This window comes from Ovis aries, chromosome 5 (genome assembly GCF_016772045.2).
Source record: "Ovis aries strain OAR_USU_Benz2616 breed Rambouillet chromosome 5, ARS-UI_Ramb_v3.0, whole genome shotgun sequence".
Taxonomy (NCBI): Eukaryota; Metazoa; Chordata; class Mammalia; order Artiodactyla; family Bovidae; genus Ovis; species Ovis aries.
In genome coordinates this window covers 107,241,660-107,265,738 of record NC_056058.1, presented here as the reverse complement: position 1 = coordinate 107,265,738, position 24,079 = coordinate 107,241,660, and the positions used below count along the sequence as shown (strand labels likewise).

Below are 24,079 nucleotides of genomic sequence, written 5' to 3'. Positions count from 1 at the left end.
CCTGTAAACATTCCAATTTTAATTGGGATTAGATATTTTACAAAGCCATCATGAACAGTCTTTTTGTTGTCTTTGGAAAGAGTATAATTTAGCTTGAATCTCATTCAAGAAAATGCTATATCCAAAGTTACTTAACAAAACTTTTGTACTTACCATCTATAATATTGTGATTTATAATAAATATGTGTTTGGTCCTTATCGCTGTTCTTGGCATAGAGTTCCTAAAACCCCTGGAATTTCCTAAGGTATGAGAGCCTTTAAGGTGTCTTGTGCTGTTAATGAGGTGACTTTTGGAGCCCGCCTAAGAATGGGGTCTGGTTGCCACGAGCCCCTGTCATGTGATGGGAGGATTGGAACTTGCAGTCCTACCCCCTCACCTCTGGGGAGAGGAGATGGGTTAAGAGTTGAATCAGTTGCCAATGGCCAACGATTTAATCAGGCAGGACTCATTTGATATAAATCCTCCATAAAACTCAAAAGGACAGGATTCAGAGTGTCCAGGCTGCTGAACACAGAGGTGCTGGGAGAGCAGTGTCCTCAGAGAAAACACAGATGCTCCATGCCCCTTCCACACACCTTGCCCTCTTCACCTTCTCCATCTGCCTGCTTCTGAGCTACATCCTTTTATGGTAAACCAGTGATCCAGGAGGTAAACCAGCTCTCTGTGCTCTTTGAGCTGCTCCAGCAAATTAACCCAACCCAAGGAGGTCACAGGCACCCCACCTGTTGATGATCAGTGAGAAAAGCAGGTACCAACCTTGGCTTTTGGACGGGCGTCTACAGTGTAGCTGTGTATGGTGCAGAGGGTGGGCTTGTGGGGTGTATCCTTGACCTGTGGCATGGGATGCTATTTCCAGGTGAATAGCATCAGAATCGAGGTGAATTCTCCAATGCTCTGCTGGTGTGCAAGAGTTATTTGTTTGATGTGGTGACCCATGTTGAAAAGGTCTTCCTCTTGATTTACAGCAGGTCAGGAATGATGTCAGTGTTGTGGATTTTTCAGTAGCTATTTTGGCAAACGTTGTAACAGAGAATGGGCCTCCTTTTTTATTCAAGGCTCAATTCTGCCAAGTATCTTTCCTAGGCCACAGATCTTTCTTTTCTGCTTGGCTCAGAAGTACTTCAGCCAGTCCAAAGAAGTATCTGCTCAGTAGCTGCAGCAGATCATAGTCTTTTTAAAGAAATAAAATGTACTTGGGCCCTCTGCTTCCATTGTTGGAGGCAGGAATCCTGTGACTAAATCAGTAATCAAAGAAGTTGCTATTTCAAACACATATTTTCCCTGAGCACTGGTGTCAAAGGAGGTCATGGAAAGTTTTCCTCTCTCAACAGTTTAGATAAGGCGAATAAGATTTCACAACAGCCAGAAATGGGCTTTGTTTAGCACATGTTATGTTTCTGCTTACGGATAGTTTCAGTAGATCTCAGGAGAGTTCATGTGGGGCACAGAGATTCTCTAAGCAGTCTTAAAAGTCTAGGTTTGTTCTGAGGCTGTGAGCCATTCACCAAGGTAGACCTGGGCATGGGCCTTAGCCCCAGGGCTGGGTTCCAGGACAGTTGTGGGAGTTCTGAACTCACTTTCTAGATTTGAGAATTTGATTATCAAAAGGCCTTTTCTACCCTATAAAATTATGATCTTCACAAGCTACATGCTTGTAGTAGCTTGTGCAGCTGGTGTTTTTGAGCACTTCTGTGTGCTGAGAGACATGCTAGGTGCTGGAGTGGGACGGAGCAGTGACTGCCTCTTGCTTGAGATGTTTGGGAGGCGAAGAGAGCCAGGGGTCTGTAATGAGTCAGTCAGAGCTTCTGCCACCTCAAGAGCTTGACAGACATGTGACTTTGGCCAACTTATGGGTATTTTTAAGCTTCAATTTTCTCCTACTGAAAATGATATGATAATATATAGCATATTCATATATTATGAATAGTTATATTGATATAATTGTTATTAAATTATATTACCATAATAATGATTTAATAACATAGAAAATAAAATGGGGAGGATAACCCTCATGGGGTCTCAGGAAAGACTAGATGAGATAACACTTGTAAAATTTATAAATCAGATTTGTAAAGCATTTAACACAGTGTTTGGTATACATCCAACCCTCAGCAAAAATTAGCCATTATTTCAGTGGAGGTTACAGTCTTGTCAAAACCATAATAGACATAGTCATTAAATAAGAAACCCATGATACCTGCCAGGGAGAAAGTAAAGGGGGTGATGTCTGAGACGCTGGGAAAGATCGAAGGCAAAGGGAGAAGGGCGCCAAAGGGAGATGACGTCATGATGAGATGGTGTCCCTGCCTCAATGGACATGAATTTGAACAAACTCTGGAAGACCGTGCAGGACAGAGGGTCCTGGTGCGCTACAGTCCATGGGTTTGCAAAGAACTTAGCGACTGAACAACATTTCTGTGAGACTTCAGGAAGGGCAGGATCAGCCTGAGAGAGCCTTGCTGAAAGCCCTTTGTGCGTGACGGTGTCTCAGCCTCTCTCCAGTCCTGGGTCAGGGCAGTTACCCAATAAAAACATGCTCGGAGGACTTGCTGCTGCTGCTAAGTCACTTCAGCCGTGCCCGACTCTGCGCAACCCCATAGACGGCAGCCCACCAGGCTCCTCCGTCCCTGAGATTCTCCAGGCAAGAACACTGGAGTGGGCTGCCATTTCCTTCTCCAATGCATGAAAGTGCAAAGTGAAGGTGAAGTCGCTCAGTCATGTCCAACTCTTCCAACCCCATAGACTGCAACCCACCAGGCTCCTCTGTCCATGGGATTTTCCACCCCATTGGAGTGGGGTGCCATTGCCTTCTCTACTCATCGTCTGTAGAATTCTTCAAATGTGAGGCTGTAAGGAAAGCTTGCTACACACATGTGAGACAGTGAAGAAAACTCCAGGGATAGAAAGGAGATTGGAGAGGGGAAGCCTTGCAGTATTTCAGGTTATTTACAGACACTGCTTCATTTAGCCTTCAGGGAGGTACATCTTTCCTTGTTTCACAGGCAAGGAAACTGAGGCTCAGAGAGTGCATTATATACCATGGCACCATAGTTCAAAGCCAGGCTTGGAGCCAGTTTTCCAGGCTCCAAGGCTTTTTCTTCTCGATAGGCTTTAATAATTGATTGACTATGAAATATCTAGGAAGAAGCTAAAGGTTTCAGATTGATTGCATATGACTGCGAATTGTTAACATTATTGAAAACAGAGAGCCAGTTTGCAAAAAAATACTGAATTTAGCTCTCAGTTGATTACATTTGCAGAAACAGGAAAGGCAAGTGCCAATATGTATGAAATAGATGTGGGTCTGGAGTTCAGAGAACAAACGAGGGCCACACAGAAACATCGGGAAGTCGGTGGAAACAGTGCTGGTGGACTGTGTGTCCTGGACACAAAAAGGGAAACCCGGGGACTTCCCTGGAGGTGCAGTGCTTAGGGCTCCTTGCTTCCGCCGCAGGGGCCCCGGTTTGGTCCCTGGTTGGGGACCTAAGACCTCGAGACCAAAAGAGAAGTGACGATAATAATAAAGGCAAAGAAAAGGGTCAGAAGAATCCTAAGGACAAGATTAGAAATTGCAATCAGTGAGGAAGGCAAAAGTTGGAGCAAACACAGCTAACAAATGAAATAAGGAATGTCTAAGTAAAAGGAAGTAGGGTCTACCAAGTGCTGTGGAGCTCTGAGTCTCAGGTGGTGCTAGCACAGAGGTAGCGAGGAAGGAGCGAGTCGGCGGGCGGTGAAGCTAAGCGGAGGGCAGTGCCGGAGAAGCCGGCAAGCCTGGCAGGTGGCGGGCCTGGTGGCGCGCTGCAGCACCGGCTCTGCTTCCCTGTGGCCTTAGGAAAATCACCAAACGCCTCCAGGGCTCGGTTCATAAGCTTGTGAAATGAGAGGTCGAGTTGAGATGATTTCCAAAGGTCACGCTCAGTGTTGGCATTCTAAGCTAAGAGAGAGTGCGTTTCAAAATATATAGACAAGACTAGGTGCCCGAGGTACAACATCCATGAGCACGTGCAGTGTCTATTGTGCCTACGCGACTTATTATGTCTCTGTGCAGTGGGGCTGGGGAGAAAGTATGACCTCTAGCGTGAAATTAGAGGATTTAAGAGAGGTTCACAGGTAACTATAGGCTAGAAAGTTCATACCCTATAAGAAAGAATCAAGAGGCTGGCTATGAAAGCTCAGACAAAAAGAAGAAAGTTGTTTTCATCCTGGAGAAGGGAGGGGAAAGGTGAGGATGGTGGAAGACCCTGCAAAGAGCTCTCGGGAGCCTTCCATTGTAGACCCCAGCGCAGATTAGACTGAGAATTATTCAAAGCAAGGCAAACTTTGCTCTGGTGACCAGCCCAGGACTGCTGCTGCTGCTGCTAAGTCGCGTCAGTCATGTCCGACTCTCTGCGACCCCATAGACGGCAGCCCACCAGGCTCCCCCGTCCCTGGGGTTCTCCAGGCAAGAACATTGCAGTGGGCTGCCATTTCCGGAACTGAGTGAGGCATCAATAGCATCTGAGCTATGCTGCTTCTGCTAGCCTAACGGTCTCTGCTGTTGTTCACTCTCTCAGGCGTGTCCGACTCTTTGAGACCCATGGACTGTGGCACGCCAGGCCTCCCTGTCCATCACCAACTCCTGCAGTTTACTCAAATCCACGTCCATTGAGTTGGTGAGGCCATCCAACCATCTCATCCTCTGTTGTCTCCTTCTCCTCCCGCCTTCAATCTTTCCCAGCATCAGGGTCTTTTCCAATGAGTCAGCTCTTTGCATCATGTGGCCAAAGTATTGGAGCTTCAGCTTCAGCATCAGTCCCTCCAATGAACACCCAGGACTGATCTCCTTTAGGATGGACTGGTTGGATCTCCTTGCAGTGCAAGGGACTCTCAAGAGTCTTCTCCAACACCGCAGTTCAAAAGCATCCATTCTTTGGCACTCAGCTTTCTTTATAGTCCAATTCTCACATCCATACATGACTACTAGATAAAACATAGCCTTGACTAGATGGACCTTTGTTGGCAAAGTAATATCTCTGTTTTTAATATGCTGTCGAGGTTTTTCATAGATTTTCTTCCAAGGAGCAAACATCTTTTAATTTCATGGATTTAGCCACTGTCTACAGTAATTTTGGAGCCCCGAAAATAAAGTCTGTCACTGTTTCCATTGTTTCCCCATCTTATTTCCCATGAAATGATGGGACCAGATGCCATGATCTTAGTTTTCTGAATGTTGAGCATTAAGCCAGCTTTTCCACTCTCCTCTTTCACTTTCATCAAGAGGCTCTTTAGTTCTTCTTCACTTTCTGCCATAAGGGTGGTGTCACCTGCATATCTGAGGTTATTGACATTTCTCCTGGCAATCTTGATTCCAGCTTGTGTTTCTTCCAGTCCAGCGTTTCTCATGATGTACTCTGCATATAAGTTAAATAAGCAGGGTGACAATATACAGCCTTGATGGACTCCTTTCCCAATTTTGAATCAGTCTGTTGTCCCATGTCCAGTTCTAACTGTTGCTTCTTGACCTGCATACAGGTTTCCCAGGAGGCAGGTAAGGTGGTCTTGTATTCCCATCTCTTTAAGAATTTTCCACAGTTTGTTGTGATCTACAGTCAAAGGCCTTAGTGTAGTCAATGAAGCAGATGTTTTTCTGGAACTCTCTTGCTTTTACTTTGATCCAACAGATGTTGGCAATTTGATCTCTGGTTCCTCTGCCTCTTCTAAACCAGCATGAACATCTGGAAGTTCTCGGTTCACGTATTGCTGAAGCCTGGCTTGGAGAACTTCGAGCATTACTTAACTAGTGTGTGAGATGAGTGCAATTGTGCAGTAGTTTGAACATTCTTTGGCATTGCCTTTCTTTGGGGTTGAAATGAAAACTGACCTTTTCCAGTCCTGTGGCCACTGCTGCTGCTGCTGCTAAATCGCTTCAGTAGTGTTCGACTCTGTGCGACCCCATAGACAGCACCCCACCAGGCTCCCCCATCCCTGGGATTCTCCAGGCATGAACATTGGAGTGGGTTGCCATTTCCTTCTCCAGTGCATGAAAGTGAAAATTGAAAGGGAAGCCGCTCAGTCGTGTCTGAGATTTCCAAATTTGCTGACATGTTGAGTGCAGCACTTTCACAGCATCATCTTTCAAGATTTGAAATAGCTCAACTGGAATTCCATCACCTCCACTAGTTTTGTTCATAGTGATGGTTCCTAAGGCCCACTTGACTTCACGTTCCAGGATGTCTGGCTCTAGGTGAGTGATCACACCATCATGATTATCTGGGTTGTGAAAATCTTTTTTGAACAGTTCTTCCGTGTATTCTTGCCACCTTTTCTTAATATCTTCTGCTTGTTAGGTCCTTACTGTTTCTGTCCTTTCATTGTGCCCATCTTTGCATGAAATCTCTAATTTTCTTGAAAAGATCTCTAGTCTTTCCCATTCGTTTTCCTCTATTTCTCTGCATTGATCACTGAGGAAGGCTTTCTTATCTCTCCTTGCTATTCTTTGGAACTCTGCATTCAGATGGGTGTATCTTTCCTTTTCTCCTTTGCCTTTCACTTCTCTTCAATTCACAGCTATTTGTAAGGCCTCCTCAGACACCCATCTCGCCTTTTTGCATTTCTGTTTCTTGGATGGTCTTGATCCCTGCCTCCTGTACAATGTCATGAACCTCCGTCCATAGTTCTTCAGGCACTCTATCAGATCTAGTCCCTTGAATCTATTTCTCACTTCCACTATATAATCCTAAGGGATTTGATTTAGGTCAGACCTGAAGGGCCTAGTGGTTTTCCCCACTTTCTTCAATTTAAGACTGAAGTTTGCTGTAAGGAAATGATCTTAGGCGAAGCTTAAAACTGCCAGGTGCAGTTCCTTCGTTTATAAAGTACAGATACTACCCGTAACCACTTCACTCGTACGGTTACTGTAGGGAATATGTAAGATAATGCATTTGAGTTCTTAATGATCAGGCTGTGATACTGAGTGCTCAGTAAATGTTAGTCATTACTCTTTTCCTAAAGGGCAGATATTATTAGACCGTCTACTCCTGCCCAACTCTGAGAGGGCCTGTTATGGTAGGACACTGAACTAGACCATCAGACCTAGGTTTGATTTCTGGCTTTGTTATTTAGTTTGTTTCTTAATATGGTGGGTTGGTTCTGTATTGGGGTAACCCTTTAATCCTTAGCCCAGGCTCTTTGCAATTTTGCCTCAGCTTTCACTTCCTGCTTGTACTGAGTTTTTAGATCATCCAGGAGTGAAATCCAAGGGTCTTCTCAGTGTTTTTCTGAGCATGTGTCCTTTCCTGGGCATGTAAGTGGCTTTCTAAATTCCCTCGTGTACATAACCACTTGCAAATGCCCAAACTTTGCAAAGAAACCATCTCCCTGACTGTTTCTCTGTGTCTTAGCAGGATTTCTCACATTTCAGTGAATTCTTAGCTCTTGGTAGCTGCTGGTTTTTCTGGTTATTTTAGTATTTTCAAGCAATGCCCACCACCTGTATCTATTTCCTCCCTAAACAGCACGACTCAGAAAATTGCCTGAGGATAGCTCTAAGGATGAAATATGGGTCTCTGTTAGAACCAAAGACCATACATAGGCAATTTTATGTAAGAAGTACATTTGTTTTACACACATCATAGACATCAGAATGATTTTTTAAATAATGGGCAAAAATGCTTAACTTTACACAGACCCTCTTCTTGATCTTCGTTCGCGCCTACAGAAGTGGAACTCCGTTTACCGCCAACTGTAGGTGTAGCACAACCTCCCCTTCTAGGTCCTTGGCTGGTCTCATGACTCAATTGACATGAGACAGCTTAACAGGAGAAAAGTGTTCATATGTGCAGGAGCCCCATACAATGAGCCTTAAAGGAGGGAACCAGAGTCAAAAGCTTTTAAAATTTTTATACGAAACAACTTATGAATAATTGGCAGGCAGAGCCGTCTGTGGCAGGGGTGGTGAAAGATGAAGTGACAGGTTCATTCATACAGCTTCCTCACCCCTAAGCGCCTTCCTTCCGGTGCTGGCGGGGTAACCGGGGTAACTTTCACACGAGCAACTTGCTTTCAGCGGAACAAGGGTCTGAGTATCCTTTTGCACTAGCTGTCCCTCAAGTACCTTTAATTCAAAATAATATGCCAGCATCACATATTTTGGGGGGACATATTCTGAACCTCCTCACCACCAGACTTAGTAGTTTTCTAGCATGAGTAAGAGAAAATTGGTATTTTATTTCAACATTTTATTTAACCTTTTCATATTACACAATTTGCTGAAAACATTTAAAATACCAGTGAGACAAAAACAACTTTAAAAAAGAAAAAAACACACAGACCAAATACCTCTTCTAGCTGAGGTATACTGCGTAAGATTCATTGTCAAATCACAAGTTTTTGTTACTCAATTATACAACTTGGAAGCATATCAATGATACTCAGTCACTCAAAAGAAAGGCATTACATATCCAGTTTATATGAGAGAGAGAAAAGGAGAGAAATGTGCAACTACTTGAAGGAGAGAAACCAGAAATGCCGACGTTAAGTATCACTTAAATTCTAGTGCCATGTGAGTTGTTACCAATGGGATTTTATTTCCATATGTATTACTGAAAATAACGAATTCAAACCTATCTTTCCAAGAGCTGGCAGGTTGTTCATTTTTTCCCCATAAGATCTGGAAAGCAAACTAAGGGCAAATGTCCTCCACAATGTCAGTTGAAAAAACAAATATCCAAGCAGTGTGTTGTTTCCTGAGCAGATGTATGAATACATGGAAAGACTGAAGTATCTGTATCCAGTCAGTTAAGTGAATGTTTTGTGTGGTTTTAACAAGCCCAGTGCTGAAAAGACAGCTGTGAACAGGCAAGCATACCTTGCAAAAATGAGCAAGACCTCTTGCCTCTCAGTTTTATTTCTGAAAATACTATCAAACCCCACAGTCCATAGTCATTTTGGAATTAGTTTGTTTTGACTCATAACATCTAGCGCTGGAGTTTAAAGACTTACATTATTTACACCTGGAGATTATTTCACAAGAAACCATAGAGTCCCTCAAAGGAAAGAGATTTAGAAACAGATTTAGTAAACTGGTTCATAAGCTCACTTAACACAGTTAGGTAATATTAACCAGATGTTTGTTTTTAATTCCATGGCTTTCAGACTATACGACTTAAACCCAACAACGTAAGGCAAGTGTATCACGCTTCAGCTCCACAGCGAAACCTAGCTTATGTAAGGGGACCATTGGGACTGTGAAATATTTTTAACAGAATATTATTCATGATACTATTAATCACACTGAATTAAAAATGTTGTCCTAAGGTGTTATCATATTAAGAACCATAGCCTATGGGTATTTGACTTTGGCGCCTAAAGAAACAGAGCAATCTTCAAAAAGGCAAGAGCGTGTCTAATGTTTACTTTGCTTATCCCTTTCTAAATTCAGCTAAACATATTTGACCAACATTTAAGTGCTTCAATTCTAAAGATTTCTTTTTATATTTCAACTAATTTGGAATGGCAATAAAAAATTTTAAAAAGTATTTTACTTGCCACATTTCAACTTTAGTTTTAACATTAAGTTGTACTTTCTCCAAAGAGAAAATAAGACCAACCTACTTGTGCGTGGTTCAGCCTATCAGTCTTATAATGATTCCATAATGAGACAGTACTATATAACTGAATCATGATAACATCCATAAAATAATCTTGAACTATCTAGTTTTTAGGCAGATAAAGGATCCTAGATTTTCACTAGTAGATACTTGATTCCATTCAGATTCTTTTCTATAAATTTTCTAAAACCTATAATTTTCAGAAGTTTACTCTTTTCTGAAACCGTCTTTGATTATAATAAAAATGAAAGGTTTTTAGAAGTTGGACATATTATAAACATCTAAAAATTTACTTAGTAATTCAACGGCAATGAAAACAATTCATATGCTGCAAATTAGACAAATCATTATCTGAAAGTGTATAACTTATGTTTAATTTTATTTCCCCCCTGTTGGTGGAACAGGAAAATGGAAAACCTGTGTGCTTTAGTCATCAAAAAAAAAAACACAAAACACATTCACATGATAGTTGAGAGAGCTGCCAAATATATACTGTTTGATACTTTTTGGATATCATCTTTTGGTTTCAACATTATTAATCACAAAATGTAACCATTTCACTGACATTCCGTAAGTAAAATAGATCTCAGTTGGTGTGCATTCTAGGTTGGACAACATCAGTGCAGTCACCATACTCCCGCTTGCTAAATGGATCAATCAAATGCACGTTATTTTACTATACAAAGAGCCTCACCCACCAAATTCAATTTAGGAACAGACAGAATTTTTTTTATTGAACTGATTACCAACATTTTTGCTTATTATTTGTTGAACTTCTTTTCCTCACCCATAAAAAGCAAGGAAAAACTTCCTTTAAAGTTTCTCTTTTTCATTAGTATTCATCCAAACAAGTTTCAATAAAGGGTGATAAATCTGCATTTCCCTTTATGTATATCTAGTTTGGAGACTACAACTATGAACAAAAACTAGAAGAAAATAAAAATTAAATCCATTATTTAATGATGACTCTACGAAAGGCATGAGGCACAAATTCTCGGGTAAATTTTAATCGTGACTTCTCTAAGACAGGTCATTCAGAAATGAAAGGCAAGTGACATTCCCTTTAGTACACAATTTGTAAATGTGGAAATAGGAATCGTCGTCATGATTATTTTCTGTTTCTGTCAATAACAGTGGCTCTAAGAACAGTCTGATGATTCATAGAACTCGGTGAGCAAGTCTAACTTTATAAACGTGTGACAGACTGCAAGTAGATGCGCTGAAGTGGTGGGTTTGATGTGGACAAGCACGCTGTCTGCCTTTAATCTTCTGGGTACCTTGGCTTTTAACGCTTTGTCCTGATGTTCAAGCAGAAAGCACCTAACTTCATTTTCACAGTAAGCTGATCTAAGAGTGGAAAACATGTAGGGATGAAGGAAATTCCAAGTTACGTGCATGCATACAAATGGCGTCATAATAGTAAATGAACGGCCATTGACGTTCTACAGGGACAGTGAGATTTAACTCTCAGCTTCTGTTTACAGACTGCCAAATCTAATCCTTCTTGTCTTTATCACTGACAACATAATTTGCTTAAAGGTAAACTATGACCTCCTGCTACTATACGCTGTGTTAAGAATAACATACCAATATCAATCCAGAAGGTGAAATAAACGTGTAATAAATATTAAAGTCAGATGAAATAAATTCAGCTCTGAAATTTGGGTTTCAGTTTGCTGACAAATATTTGCTTCTTCCCAAGATTCCTTTTAGTTCGGCATTAGTGCTATCCTAGCTAGAATTTAATTCATACAAGTGTTTTCACTGAGTTTTCAAATTTGGAATACTCTGAATCCAAAATATGTAACTATGCCTTTTTTAAAAAGTGGAGAGTCAATATAATCATCGTGGGCTGTACCTGCCAGTTTCAGCTCTTATCCATTTTGAACCCCCCATTTTTCACTTTTGTCCTTCATAATTTCATAATAAAGTTTCCAGAGGACGTGTTTCAGACTAACCAGGGCTCTGAGTCTCAAGCACTGTTCTGAAGAAGCGTGGAGTAAATGATCTTGGTAATCTGCAGCACGGCCGCGTGCAGCGTGTACTGGACGACCACAGCACCGAACCCCTTGTAGAAGCCGAGCGCGCCCTCCTCCTGCCGTATGGTGCTGACGCAGTCTCTCATGCCCTCGTACTGCGTGTTAATCGGAAGCACCTCGTAGCCCAGGTCTGTGTTGTCGATGATCGTGCGTGTTCCCTGCACGTGCAGGCGGTGCAGAACCGTCTCCAGCGGGTAGAGCGTGACATCAGAGCAGAGGCTGGCCACGAAGTTGGCGATGAGCTCTGGAAAGTAGGCATCCAGCATGCTCTGCACCGGGCTGGCGCTCTCGGCAAGGTGGCTGTCGTAGGCCTTTCTCTTCAGGACGAGCAGGACGACCTTCTGGACGACCGAGCTGATGACGTAATGGAGAACCCCGTGCAGCACCGTGGGGAAGACCAAGGACAGGAGCGGCAGCAGGCGCTTGCTGTGAGGCACGCCCAGGCCGATCACTCTGCCAACTCCCTCCTTCACACACTCCAGAATCCCCGCACCGTCTCGGATTATCTCACTCTGTGATGAAAAGGGGGAAAAGAGTAAAAGTCGTCATCTGCTTCTTCCACCACAGAGGAGGATTCTTTTTAGGTCCCTTTAAATCCATTTCAAATTAGTGTTCTGACTAAAGGCTAGAAGCATCAAGGGTTTGCAAACGTCAAATGTTATCTAGGCATTGGTTTTTTTTTTTCAAATAAAATTTCACAGAACAGCAGTGAAGTTGGGAGCTATTCCAATTGGGGAAGGGAGATGGGGAAGAGACGTGGCAGGGGACACACCAGGTGTCCCAACCTCAAGAAGCTCCCCAGGACTCATCCTGAAAAGGATCAACTACCCTACAGGAGGAGGCACAGGGCTTGGATGGGAAGCGTGGCTTTACCCCTGGCTCCAGGGTGGACTTGCTGGTTCTGTGATCATGGGCACCTGTGACGTGACTTCTCCCAGAAGCTTACTCTTCTACAAAAGTGGGATTACGCACAGAGCTGCTGGGAGCACTAAATGCGAGAAGGCCTGGTGCACTGAGAGCCTCAGCAGATGTGAAGTCACTATCGTCGGCAGTGTCTCTACTGTCTGTAATCATGGGGCGCGTGTAAGAAGCTGTGATATTGGTTACAGAGGAGCAGACAGGCAGGAGAGGACTCTCCAGGTGGCCCGGTGGTGAAGAACCCACCTGCCAACGCAGGAGATGAGGGTGCGGTCCTCGCATCAGGAAGATCCCCTGGAGAAGGGAATGGCAGCCTGCTCCAGTATCCTTGCCTGAGAATCCCATGGACAGAGGAGCCTGGCGGGCTACCGTCCACGGGCTGCAGAAGAGTTAGACGCTTATCAACTAAACAACAACAACAACCACCAGGCCAATCTGGCCGCAGCAGTGACGGAAGAGAAGAGCAACAAGTGAGTTAAAAAGGCATTCTGGGGCCACACCATGCCACCGCGCAGACTCTGGTCTTTATTCAGGTGGGAAATGACTCGCTGGTCTGAAGCGTAAGACGGAAAGATGTAATCTGTGTTGCAGAGGCTGTCGTGCAGAGGAGCGTGAGAGCAGAGGCTGGGAAGCCAGTTAAAGACACGATGGTGGACCGGAATAGCACGCAGCAAAGGAAACGAAATGCTTCACCTGGGCTTTCATCATAAAATTACAGCAAGCAGGAATTCCTGGTGGGAGGGATGTGGGTTATGGAAAGAGAAGACAAGGATGAGCTCAGAGTCGCCGGCCAGAGGCGCTGGAGGGACAGCAGTCCTCTCGCGGAGCTGGGCTGCACTGCCGGGCAGCGACCGGGGGAGAGATCCGGAGTTCAGAGATGGGGAGTCTAGGGCGTGAGCTCCAGCTGCAGTTTACAGTCTAGACCACAAGGAAAAGGTCGGAGCCGGACACACAGATGTGCGAGTTTTCAGTCAAGCTAAACCATGAGACTGACATGAGCCCACCTGACCTCGGTCAGCTCCCTGCCTCTGTTTCCCTTCCCACTCCAGCCTACTGTAACACAGCAGCCAAAGAGAGCCTATTCAGGACCCAAGTCAGATCATGTCACCCTTCTGCTCAAGCCCACCACCGACTTCCCGTCTCCCTCAAAGCAAAGCCAAACTATCACAGCGATCTTCAGCGTCCTGTGGGCCCGTTCGCCCTTTTCCATCTCAGACCTCATCTCCTCCTGTTCTCCCGTCCTGAGTCAGCGTCAGCCGTACCGGCCTCCTCTTTGCTTTGCAAACACACGTCGGATGCAAGCCTCTCGCCGGGTCTTTGCACCTGCCTCTGCTTAGAATGCTGTGTTCCCAGATACCCATGTAGTTCTTATGTTCACACCTTTACTCAAAGGACTTTTGCTTCTGAATGAGAACTTTTCAGATCTTAAAAAAATAGTAATCACTTCTCTCTACCCATTACACCTCTTAATTTCCTTGTTTTATTTTTATTCTCTTTGGCAGTTAGTACCATGAAGTATCCTTTTATTTATCTTGTTTACTCTGCTGAGAAGTCTGAAATTCACCTCAGAGAATATGAGTCAACATGGATCCTTACTCAGCAAAAGGATATGAGCATTGCAACTTAAGAACACTAACCTTGCATAAGCACGCAGAATGGCCTTTAAATCCGGGAAACAGAACAAGGGGTCTTAGTAAAAGACAACAGATCACTAGGAAGTTGATATTTAAGAGCTTCAGGAAGTGTTCTTTAGGAGATCTATGCATAAATGTGCGATTTTCAAGGCAAAGACCGTTCTCAAAGAGATCTGAGCTCCCCAGACAGGCAAAACCCCCTATGAAGTAGGAAGAAACCAGCTGTGTGACAGGAAGAGCTGGGAACGGGGGCCTACTGACAGTAAGGAGCAGACCATCTCAGACTCTCCCTGAAGTCAGAACTGACGACAGGATGGCTGTTAGCTAGGAAGGGTGAAGGAAATACGAAGAGCAAGGCTTCCCTAATTTTTAAACTCGTAGAGATGGGAGAGTTGGAAGGAGTCACTGGGGTACATGAGTCCCCCGGACAGTGACTGTGGTACAGAGCAGTGAGGGGCACGGCCTGTGCCCTGGAGCACAGAGGAGACGCAGTCAGGACGCCGCTGAAGGCAGGGAGGGCGCTCGAGAGAGGAGAGCTCTGGGAGGAAAAGAGAGCGCCAGGAGATCAGGCAGGAGGGAGCCCCGGCAGGAGAGACATCGGCGATGCTGGGCTAAAAAATCAGAAGCGACAGCTGGTGGGCCAGGAATGCTGCACAAAAAATTCCTCTTTGTAATTCAGTTAATAAAAGACTCTTCCCATTTTATGGATGAGAAAAACAAGGTTTAGAAAGGCTAAGACATCAGCTGTCAGCCACACACCTCATTTAAGCAGAGAAATGCTCGTGACACGGGGCTGTCTGAAGCTAGCCTGTTTGTTTTCCCTTCATTATCTTCCTGCTGCTGCTTCCCTTATCTTTGAAATGATGTCACCGTTACTGATAACTCTTTAAAACTGCAGCCCCATACGAAGCTTGTATCATTTTCACAGTCAAGCGCAAGGGGACAGGAAATACCTGGGTAGCAAGACATTAATGTGTCGAATAGTAATTCCACAAAATACATACAGGATCAAGGATGTGGCCAGAAAAGCAGCCGAGTGGAAAGAGAGTAATCTGAAGAGGTAACACTGACCCAGTGAGGCTTTCATAGAGAGAAAACTCGTATCCTCAGAGAGAGGAGCACGCTAGAGCGCCTGCGCCGGAGACAGCAGACAGCGGAGGCTGGGGGTGGCGGGAGGCAGCCAGCTGACGGCGCGGAGGGTCAAGGGCGCTCCTCCCAGGGCGGGAAGGCGCGTGAGCGAGGACCTGAATTCCATGCACCCGCAGCGCCACCACGCGGTTAGAAGCAGGGACACAACGTAACACGTGGGCAGGCGACTGCTGAGCGTCTGCGCAACTAGCATCAAAGGCTCCTCAAAACGAGTGTCTAAGAAGAATGCGACCTGCTGAACCAGCGGGGAACTACTCTCCTCACTGCTTCATGTTCAAGCAGCCATTTATCATCTGATAAGCCATAACCACTTGAGTCATACGGAAGCGTCTTAAAAAGTTGGGGGGGACCCTATAGACTTTTTTCTATTCAGAGCCAGTCATAGGCTGGGTTCTGAGACATCTGAATGGAGAGTACAGCTGCCTATCGTAAGGGACAAAAAGAATTAACACCAGAGGCGTAGAGTAAATTTGCAAAGAAAACGGACACACTGGCAACGCACCTAGTATATAATCTCTGATATATGTATGGTATCTGCGAAAAAGTTTTTTTAGAAGGATATTGTCTTAAATTTTTATTACACTGTCAGACATACACGATATACTGAATATTCGAAAAGACATTTTTAATGGAAAAATGACAATAAAAAATAGCTCACCTGTACTGTTTCAATTAGACTTGCTGAATAAAAAGGCATTGCCACTATGTAAGTTAGGCTGTAGAAATTAAAACAAACTTATCAGCACACTGAAACAAGAAGCTTACACTAAATTTTTTAATGCCTACTTTAATATATCAGCATAATCTATATTCAAGCTTGAATTACAGCTTCAAGGTTTTCAACTATTAACACTTATAGCCTAAAGATAACTTCAGAGCCTATAACATAAGATGCTTCACTCAACAATTAGAGACGAAAAACTATGCATTAAAATAACACAGGGACAGCCTGTAAAGAAAGTAACTTGTTTTGGACCAGTAAAACGTACGCTTGTTTATGACTCACTGTTTGGACATCTACCTGCACACAGCTAACGTAGCCTACGTTAGGATACTTCAAATTTAGGATGAGGGATCCATTCCACTGCTTGCCTTTTTAGTGACATCTAAACAAGGCTACTGTTCTGCTATGGTCCTATCTATTATCATTATTCATTCCCAGATTTCCCACCCAGCAGAGCTAAGCCAGTCTTCCATGGTGAGTGAAGTCCCCTTTTATTATTAAAAAACAATATTGTACAGCTTTGCAAAGTTGCTTCCTATTGCCACTGTTGAGACATACAACTTTGCAAGCCTGCAAAATATAGTCACTTAAAATAATATCAAGGTGGGACTTACCTAACCCCATGGGCCAGGTCCTGGCAAGTAGTGGTTTTCAAGGTGAATGGAACATCACTAAGTAATAATGTGCTGGAATGTCCCACAGAGGGAGCCAGCAAGCTGGGGGGTTTCCAATTCACAATCTTCAAGAAAAATTAAAAAGTGAAGAGTAAAATTCTAATCTATAAAAATGGTCAGTGTTGTAATGTCACTAAGTGCCTTTAGGACTACGTTCTAATGACACTAAGGTTTTGAGTTTGCTCATCACCATACAAATAAATTTGTATGTCTGCTTACCAATAAAATAATGATAATAATTATAAGAATAATAATTTTCCTGGCAATTCAGGTTTAACAAGTTGACGATCCTTGCTAACTTCCTAAGAACACAAAGAAAAATTAAGTTGTGATTTCAGCCTTCCACATAAGAAAGATTTGAAAGATAACATATGTTTCAGGATTTCATTCCTAAACTGTGTTAATTTTCTTACTAAGTTTTAGTCCCACAAATATTTCTTTTGCTCTTATTTTCCTTAACTTTTATTTAATAAGGTTTTTTAAGTTCTAACACTATAAAAACTGGTTAAATTTCAATACAAATGCTGCTTTTGATACTTACGATTTCAATAGAAGGTGTTCTCCTATTTGTTTAGGATTCCATTTATGTGAAATCTCCCTAAAAAATAAATAAACAAAAGCCATGCTATTTAAAACATCCTGAATTAGCCCAAGTTTCAAAAAGGTAATCAATTTTTAATTTTTTTTAATCTGTAGGAGAAATATATTCTAATGGTGAATAATTTTCTTTCTGGAACCTGTCAAACAATCGCAGTGGATTGAAAAGAGAAAAAACGCAGGCGGTCTGTCTGCACTGAACAAGGAGGAAGCGGTGTAACTGATGATAGAAATGGACACGGGGGAGCTCCCTGGTGGCCCAGGTTAGGACTCCATGCTTTCACTGCTGAGGGCCTGGGTTCCCTCCCTGGCTTGGGAACTGAGATTCCAGAAGCCATGCAGTGTGGCCACACACACAAGAAAAATGGCAGGCAGGAAAAGCGGACGGCGAAGGGAAAAGCGGACAGGAAAACAGAATGGAGGAAGAAAAGCTTATCAACTGCAGCGCTGAGTGACACAGACGTCTGTGCAGCGCCCAGTTTTCAAAGTGCCCCTACTTATTAAGGTGGCATTACTTTTGTGATTTTTTTAAATTATATTCTATTATCTTTTTACGCTCCTGCTATATGCCAGACATTGTGCAAAGCGCTTTGCATGAATTATTTCTAACCCTCACAATGAACCTATGACCCTCATTTCATAGATGAGGGAACAGGCTCAGTGATGGTCCATAAGTTACCAAAGCCACGCCTCTAGTCAGCGGTGGAGCTGGGTCTAAACCCTGGTCCACGCGACTTGAAGTCCACACCGTCTCCCTGTACCGCCTCCCATCTCACTTGATACAAGGACTCCTGTGAGAGGAACAGACACTGCCTTGTATATGTCACTGCCTTGTAACACCTACAATAAGGTACTGCCTTTTACTTATGAGAGACAGAAAGGTCAAAAAGATCACAGGGATATGTTCAAAGGAGACGGACAGAATACCAGGTCTGGGACCAAGGTCTAGGACTGTGTGCTTCCTGCGATTTAGGTTTCTTTTGGAAACCTGAAAAGAGAAGAGAGGCAAGCTGAATGAAGAACAAAAAGGGAGAAAGTTACAGGAGTTTCACGAGAAAAGTCAACAATGAGAAAATACGGAGAGTAAGGGGGAAATCAAAAAAGGAGGCAGAGGAAAATGCAAAGGCAGAAAGGACGGGAGGGAGGGAGCTGGAGTGACAGAAGAGGGGATGCAGAACCGAGCGGAGACGGGCTGCGGCAGGTCGGCGGCGCCACAGGCGCACACACCGTGCCCGGAGCCGGAGCAGGAGCCCGAGAGACAGCCTCTGTTGAGACGAGGGGATACGACCTAAGAAGACAGAGGGAGGTCAGGGAAACCGCTAGGAACATGCGTGCTCGAAACACAGAGTCAGGGCACTTACGGCATGCGTGACACTTGAGTGCTCCTACACTCTTCTAGAGACTGAAAGGTCTGCAGAGAAACTTTCCCAAAACAACCATCGCTGATTTAACAGACCTTAGAGAATGTTCTGGGTCACATTCTGATGAAATTATTAACAGAATACTATACTAGCTCTGAACAACTGTAGAAAAATAGCTGGAATGACATTTAATGATAACAACAAAAATTATAGGACAGACTAGGCTACTTATCTGACAGTGACTTTATGATTATAAAGCAAAATACGCTAAAAGGTTTGTAGGTCTATTACTCTTGCGTGTGTGCCAACTTGCTTCAGTCGTGTCCGACTCTGCGCCACTGTGGACTGCAGCCCACCACGCTCCTGTCCATGGGACTCTCCAGACAAGAATGCTGGAGTGGGCTGCCATGCCCTCCTCCAGGGCGTCTTCCCGACCCAGGGATCAAACCCACATCCCCTACATCCTGCACTGCCAGGTGGATTCGTTACCACTTATGGCGCCTGGGAAGCCCTCTATTCTCTTACATGGCCTCAGACAGGGTTACCACTGGTTATGATGATGTCAATTTTGAGCATTTCATGAACATTATGGATACATGGGTCTGTAACCTGCCTTTCTGTAAGGACTGGGACACCTTTGCTTTGAGTACTAATTGTTGTTCAGTCACTAAGTCTTGTCTGACTCTTCGTGACCCATGGAGTGCGGCATGCCAGGCTTCCCTGTCCTTCACCATCTCCTGGAGTTTGCTCAGACTCACTGAATACTAATTACTGCTGCCAATTCTTAAGATCATTAGGATTAAGGTAAAAAGAGAAGAGAAATTTAAAACCAAGTATTAAAAAAATGAGACACTCTTCCTGGTATCTGGTATCCATTCCTTTGTAAAATGTGTAAAGCTTACTGGTATAGCTCTAGAAATTTAAACCAGCACACTTCAATGCTTCACGAAAGAGGGCAGTGTGAAACTCTACTTCTGATTAAGCCTTTCTATATTTCACCGCCAAGTACCAGAACACGTAGCTATTTTTAATTCGCTATCTTCACATGCAAACACTGCCCTTCAAATGAGCCATGAAATTAAAGAGAGGCGACTTGCTGGTTTTCAGGCTTTCCATCTGACACACACGCTCCCAGGCACAATCGGTGCGTGAAGTGACCGAAGCGTGACGCAGCGCTGCGCCTGTGCGGCCTTTGCCGTCTGGTACGACACTGTGTCACTTATTCAGTGGCTGTGCCGGGTCTCGGCTGCTGCGCCGCCTTTTCTCTCGTTGTGGCGCACACGCTCCTGATTGCAGCAGCTTTCCCCACAGTAGAGCGCAGGCTCTGGGGCACCGGCTCGGCAGGCGCGGCCCGCCGGCTCAGCTGCTGCGTGGCACGTGGGATCTTCTTCCCAGGCTAGGGATGGAACCTGCATCTCCCGCACTGGCAGCGGATTCTTTACCACTGAGCCTCCAGGGAAGCCCCCAGCCTTCACTTTCAATTGCTTCTTACTTTCCCATGATCAAAGAGCTACCTCTTTAAAAAAACCATCTAACCCAAGCCCCTAATCTTCTAGCTCCTTCTTTTCTTCTCTCCTCTTCCCAGCTGACTGTCTCAACTTGCGGTTTCCATGCCCTAACTTCCCACTCATCACTAAGCCCATTCCAAATTGGCTTTTGCCCTACTATTCGACAAAAACAGCTCCTGCCAAGGTCTCCGCGGCCTCCACCCACATCACTAATTCACACGGGCGTTTTCACGGCTATGCCTTACCTGAACTCTCGGCAGCCGCCATGCACTTGTGCTCCCGGCTGCTCCCACACGCCCTCCCTCCCCCATACTCCACTACCCCAGACGCCTCTGGCTTTTCTCCCTTCCTCTGGTCTCTACTGTGGACTCCTGTGCAGGGGCACTGTTCTTGACTCAGAGACTTATGGTGGAGTTCCTAAAGGCGGAAGCCCTCTTCTTCTCTTCCTTTATATGTTACACCCCTTCCCTAAGCAACCTCATCCAACAGGACACTTCAGAACCTCCCAGATCTGCTGTCTTCAGTTTAGACTTCTCTCTGTGTCAGAATAAACTTCTCCAAAATCAAACTTATGATTTTTCTTTCTTAGACCCTTTCAGTGTTCCCTAAGGGAGAACTGTTCATCAGAAAGGAAATCTACTGAACTGGAGAACAATTCCATTGTATTGAAAATGGAATGTGTTCAATGTCAGTGAATCCAGAGGAGTCATTGGGAGAAACAGAGAGCAGCAGAAGAAAACAGTAAAACCTACAACTGCATGCGTGAGGTGAGCCAAGCTAAGGTGAAGTCGGCCAAGGGATCCTGAGAGGCCGAGCTGCCTTGGGTGGGGTGCTGCTCAGGTTAATGATCTGAGAAACACCACAGGAAAGGAAAGGCCACTTCAGGGCAGAGCAACATGAAGTCTGACTGACTCTGCCTCAGGGAAGGTTTGGGGAAGGACTGGGATGGATCTGGGCAGTAGACAAAGAAAGATCACAGATGATGACCCAGGGTTATACTCATTTTTCTAATCACACTAGGACCACAGCCTTGTCTAACTCAATGAAACCAAGCCATGCCTGCAGGGCAACCCAAAATGTGCGGGTCATGGTGGAGAGGTCTGACAGAATGTGGTCCACTGGAGAAGGGAATGGCAAGCCACTTCAGTATTCTTCCCTTGAGAACCCCATGAACAGTAGGAAAAGGCAAAATGATAGGATACCAAAAGAGGAACTCCCCAGGTCATTAGGTGCCCAATATGCTACTGGAGATCAGTGGAGAAATAACTCCAGAAAGAATGAAGGGATGGAGCCAAAGCAAAAACAATACCCAGTTGTGGACGTGACTGGTGATAGAAGCAAGGTCCGATGCTATAAAGAGCAATATTGCATAGGAACCTGGAATGTCAGGTCTATGAATCAAGGCAAATTGGAAGTGGTCAATCAAGAGATGGCAAGGGTGAACGTCGACATTCTAGGAATCAGCTAACTAAAATGGACTGGAATGGGTGAATTTAACTCAGATGACCATTATATCTACTACTGTGGGCAGGAATCCCTCAGAAGAAATGGAGTAGCCATCATGGTCAACAAAAGAGTCCGTAATGCAGTACCCGGATGCAATCTCAAAAACGACAGAATGATCTCTGTTTGTCTCCAAGGCAAACCATTCAATATCACAGTAATCCAAGTCTATCCCCAATCAGTAAAGCTGAAGAAGCTGAAGTTGAACGGTTCTATGAAGACCTACAAGACCTTTTAGAACTATCACCCAAAAAAGATGTCCTTTTCATTATAGGGGCCTGGAATGCAAAAGTAGGAAGTCAAGAAACACCTGGAGTAACAGACAGATTTGGCCTTGGAATGCAGAATGAAGCAGGGCAAAGACTTTTGCCAAGAAAATGCACTGGTCATAGCAAACACCCTCTTCCAACAACACAAGAGAAGACTCTACACATCACCAGATGGTCAACACTGAAATCAAATTGATTATATTCTTGGCAGCCAAAGATGGACAAGCTCTATACAGTCAACAAAAACAAGACCAGGAGCTGACTCTGGCTCAGATCATGAACTCCTTATTCCCAAATTCAGACTTAAATTGAAGAAAATAGGGAAAACTGCTAGACCATTCAGGTATGACCCTAAATCAAATCCCTTATGATTATACAGTGGAAGTGAGAAATAGATTTAAGGGCCTAGATCTGATAGACAGAGTGCCTGATGAACTATGGAATGAGGTTCGTGACACTGTACAGGAGACAGGGATCAAGACCATCCCCATGGAAAAGAAATGCAAAAAAGCAAAATGGCTGTCTCGGGAGGCCTTACAAATAGCTGTGAAAAGAAGAGAGGTGAAAAGCAAAGGAGAAAAGGAAAGATATAAGCATCTGAATGCAGAGTTCCAAAGAATAGCAAGAAGAGATAAGAAAGCCTTCTTCAGCGATCAATGCAAAGAAATAGAGGAAAACAACAGAATGGGAAAGATTAGAGATCTCTTCAAGAAAATTAGAGATACCAAGGGAACATTTCATGCAAAGATGGGCTCGATAAAGGACAGAAATGGTATGGACCTAACAGAAGCAGAAGATATTAAGAAGAGGTGGCAAGAATACATGGAAGAACTGTACAAAAAGATCTTCACAACCCAGATAATCACAATGGTGTGATCACTCATCTAGAGCCAGACATCCTGGAATGTGAAGTCAAGTGGGCCTTAGAAAGCATCACTACGAACAAAGCTAGTGGAGGTGATGGAATTCCAGTTGAGCTATTTCAAATCCTGAAACATGATGCTGTGAAAGTGCTGCACTCAATATGCCAGCAAGTTTGGAAAACTCAGCAGTGGCCACAGGACTGGAAAAGGTCAGTTTTCATTCCAAACCCAAAGAAAGACAATGCCAAAGAATGCTCAAACTACCACACAATTGCACTCATCTCACACGCTAGTAAAGTAATGCTCAAAATTCTCCAAGCCAGGCTTCAGCAACACGTGAACCGTGAACTCCCTGATGTTCAAGCTGGTTTTAGAAAAGGCAGAGGAACCAGAGATCAAATTGCCAACATCCACTGGATCATGGAAAAAGCAAGAGAGTTCCAGAAAAACATCTATTTCTGCTTTATTGACTATGCCAAAGCCTTTGACTGTGTGGATCACAATAAACTGTGGAAAATTCTGAAAGAGAAGGGAATACCAGACCACTTAACCTGCCCCTTGAGAAATGTGTATGCAGGTCAGGAAGCAACAGTTAGAACTGGACATGGAACAACAGACTGGTTCCAAACAGGAAAAGGAGTACGTCAAGGCTGTATATTGTCACCCTGCTTATTTAACTTATATGCAGAGTACATCATGAGAAATGCTGGACTGGAAGAAGCACAAGCTGGAATCAAGATTGCCGGGAGAAATATCAATAACCTCAGATATGCAGATGACACCACCCTTATGGCAGAAAGTGAAGAGGAACTAAAAAGCCTCTTAATGATAGTGAAAGAGGAGAGTGGAAGAGATGGCTTAAAGCTCAACATTCAGAAAACGAAGATCATGGCATCCGGTTCCATCATTTCATGGGAAATAGATGGGAAACAGTGGAAACAGTGTCAGACTTTATTTTGGGGGGCTCCAAAATCACTGCAGATGGTGACTGAAGCCATGAAATTAAAAGACGCTTACTCCTTGGAAGAAAAGTTATGACCAACCTAGATAGTAAATTCAAAAGCAGAGACATTACTTTGCCGACTAAGGTCTGTCTAGTCAAGGGTATGGTTTTTCCAGTGGTCATGTATGGATATGAGAGTTGGACTGTGAAGAAGGCTGAGCGCGGAAGAATTGATGCTTTTGAACTGTGATGTTGGAGAAGACTCTTGAGAGTCCCTTGGACTGCAAGGAGATACAACCAGTTCACTCT

General features: G+C 44.1%; 1 protein-coding gene across 1 annotated transcript in view; it reads right to left on the bottom strand.

The window, feature by feature from the left end:
* Positions 1–8,202: 8,202 nt before the first annotated feature.
* Positions 8,203–24,079, bottom strand: part of SLC25A46 (solute carrier family 25 member 46) — a 28,740-nt gene continuing 12,863 nt past the window's right edge. Inside the window, exons 6-8 of the mRNA XM_015096234.4 lie at positions 17,268–17,324; positions 15,987–16,044; positions 8,203–12,139 (exon numbers count right to left, since the gene is read on the bottom strand). Of these exons, the coding sequence (XP_014951720.2) occupies positions 11,561–12,139; positions 15,987–16,044; positions 17,268–17,324 (694 nt within the window). The 3' untranslated portion in view covers positions 8,203–11,560. The remainder of the gene's footprint in view (positions 12,140–15,986; positions 16,045–17,267; positions 17,325–24,079) is intronic.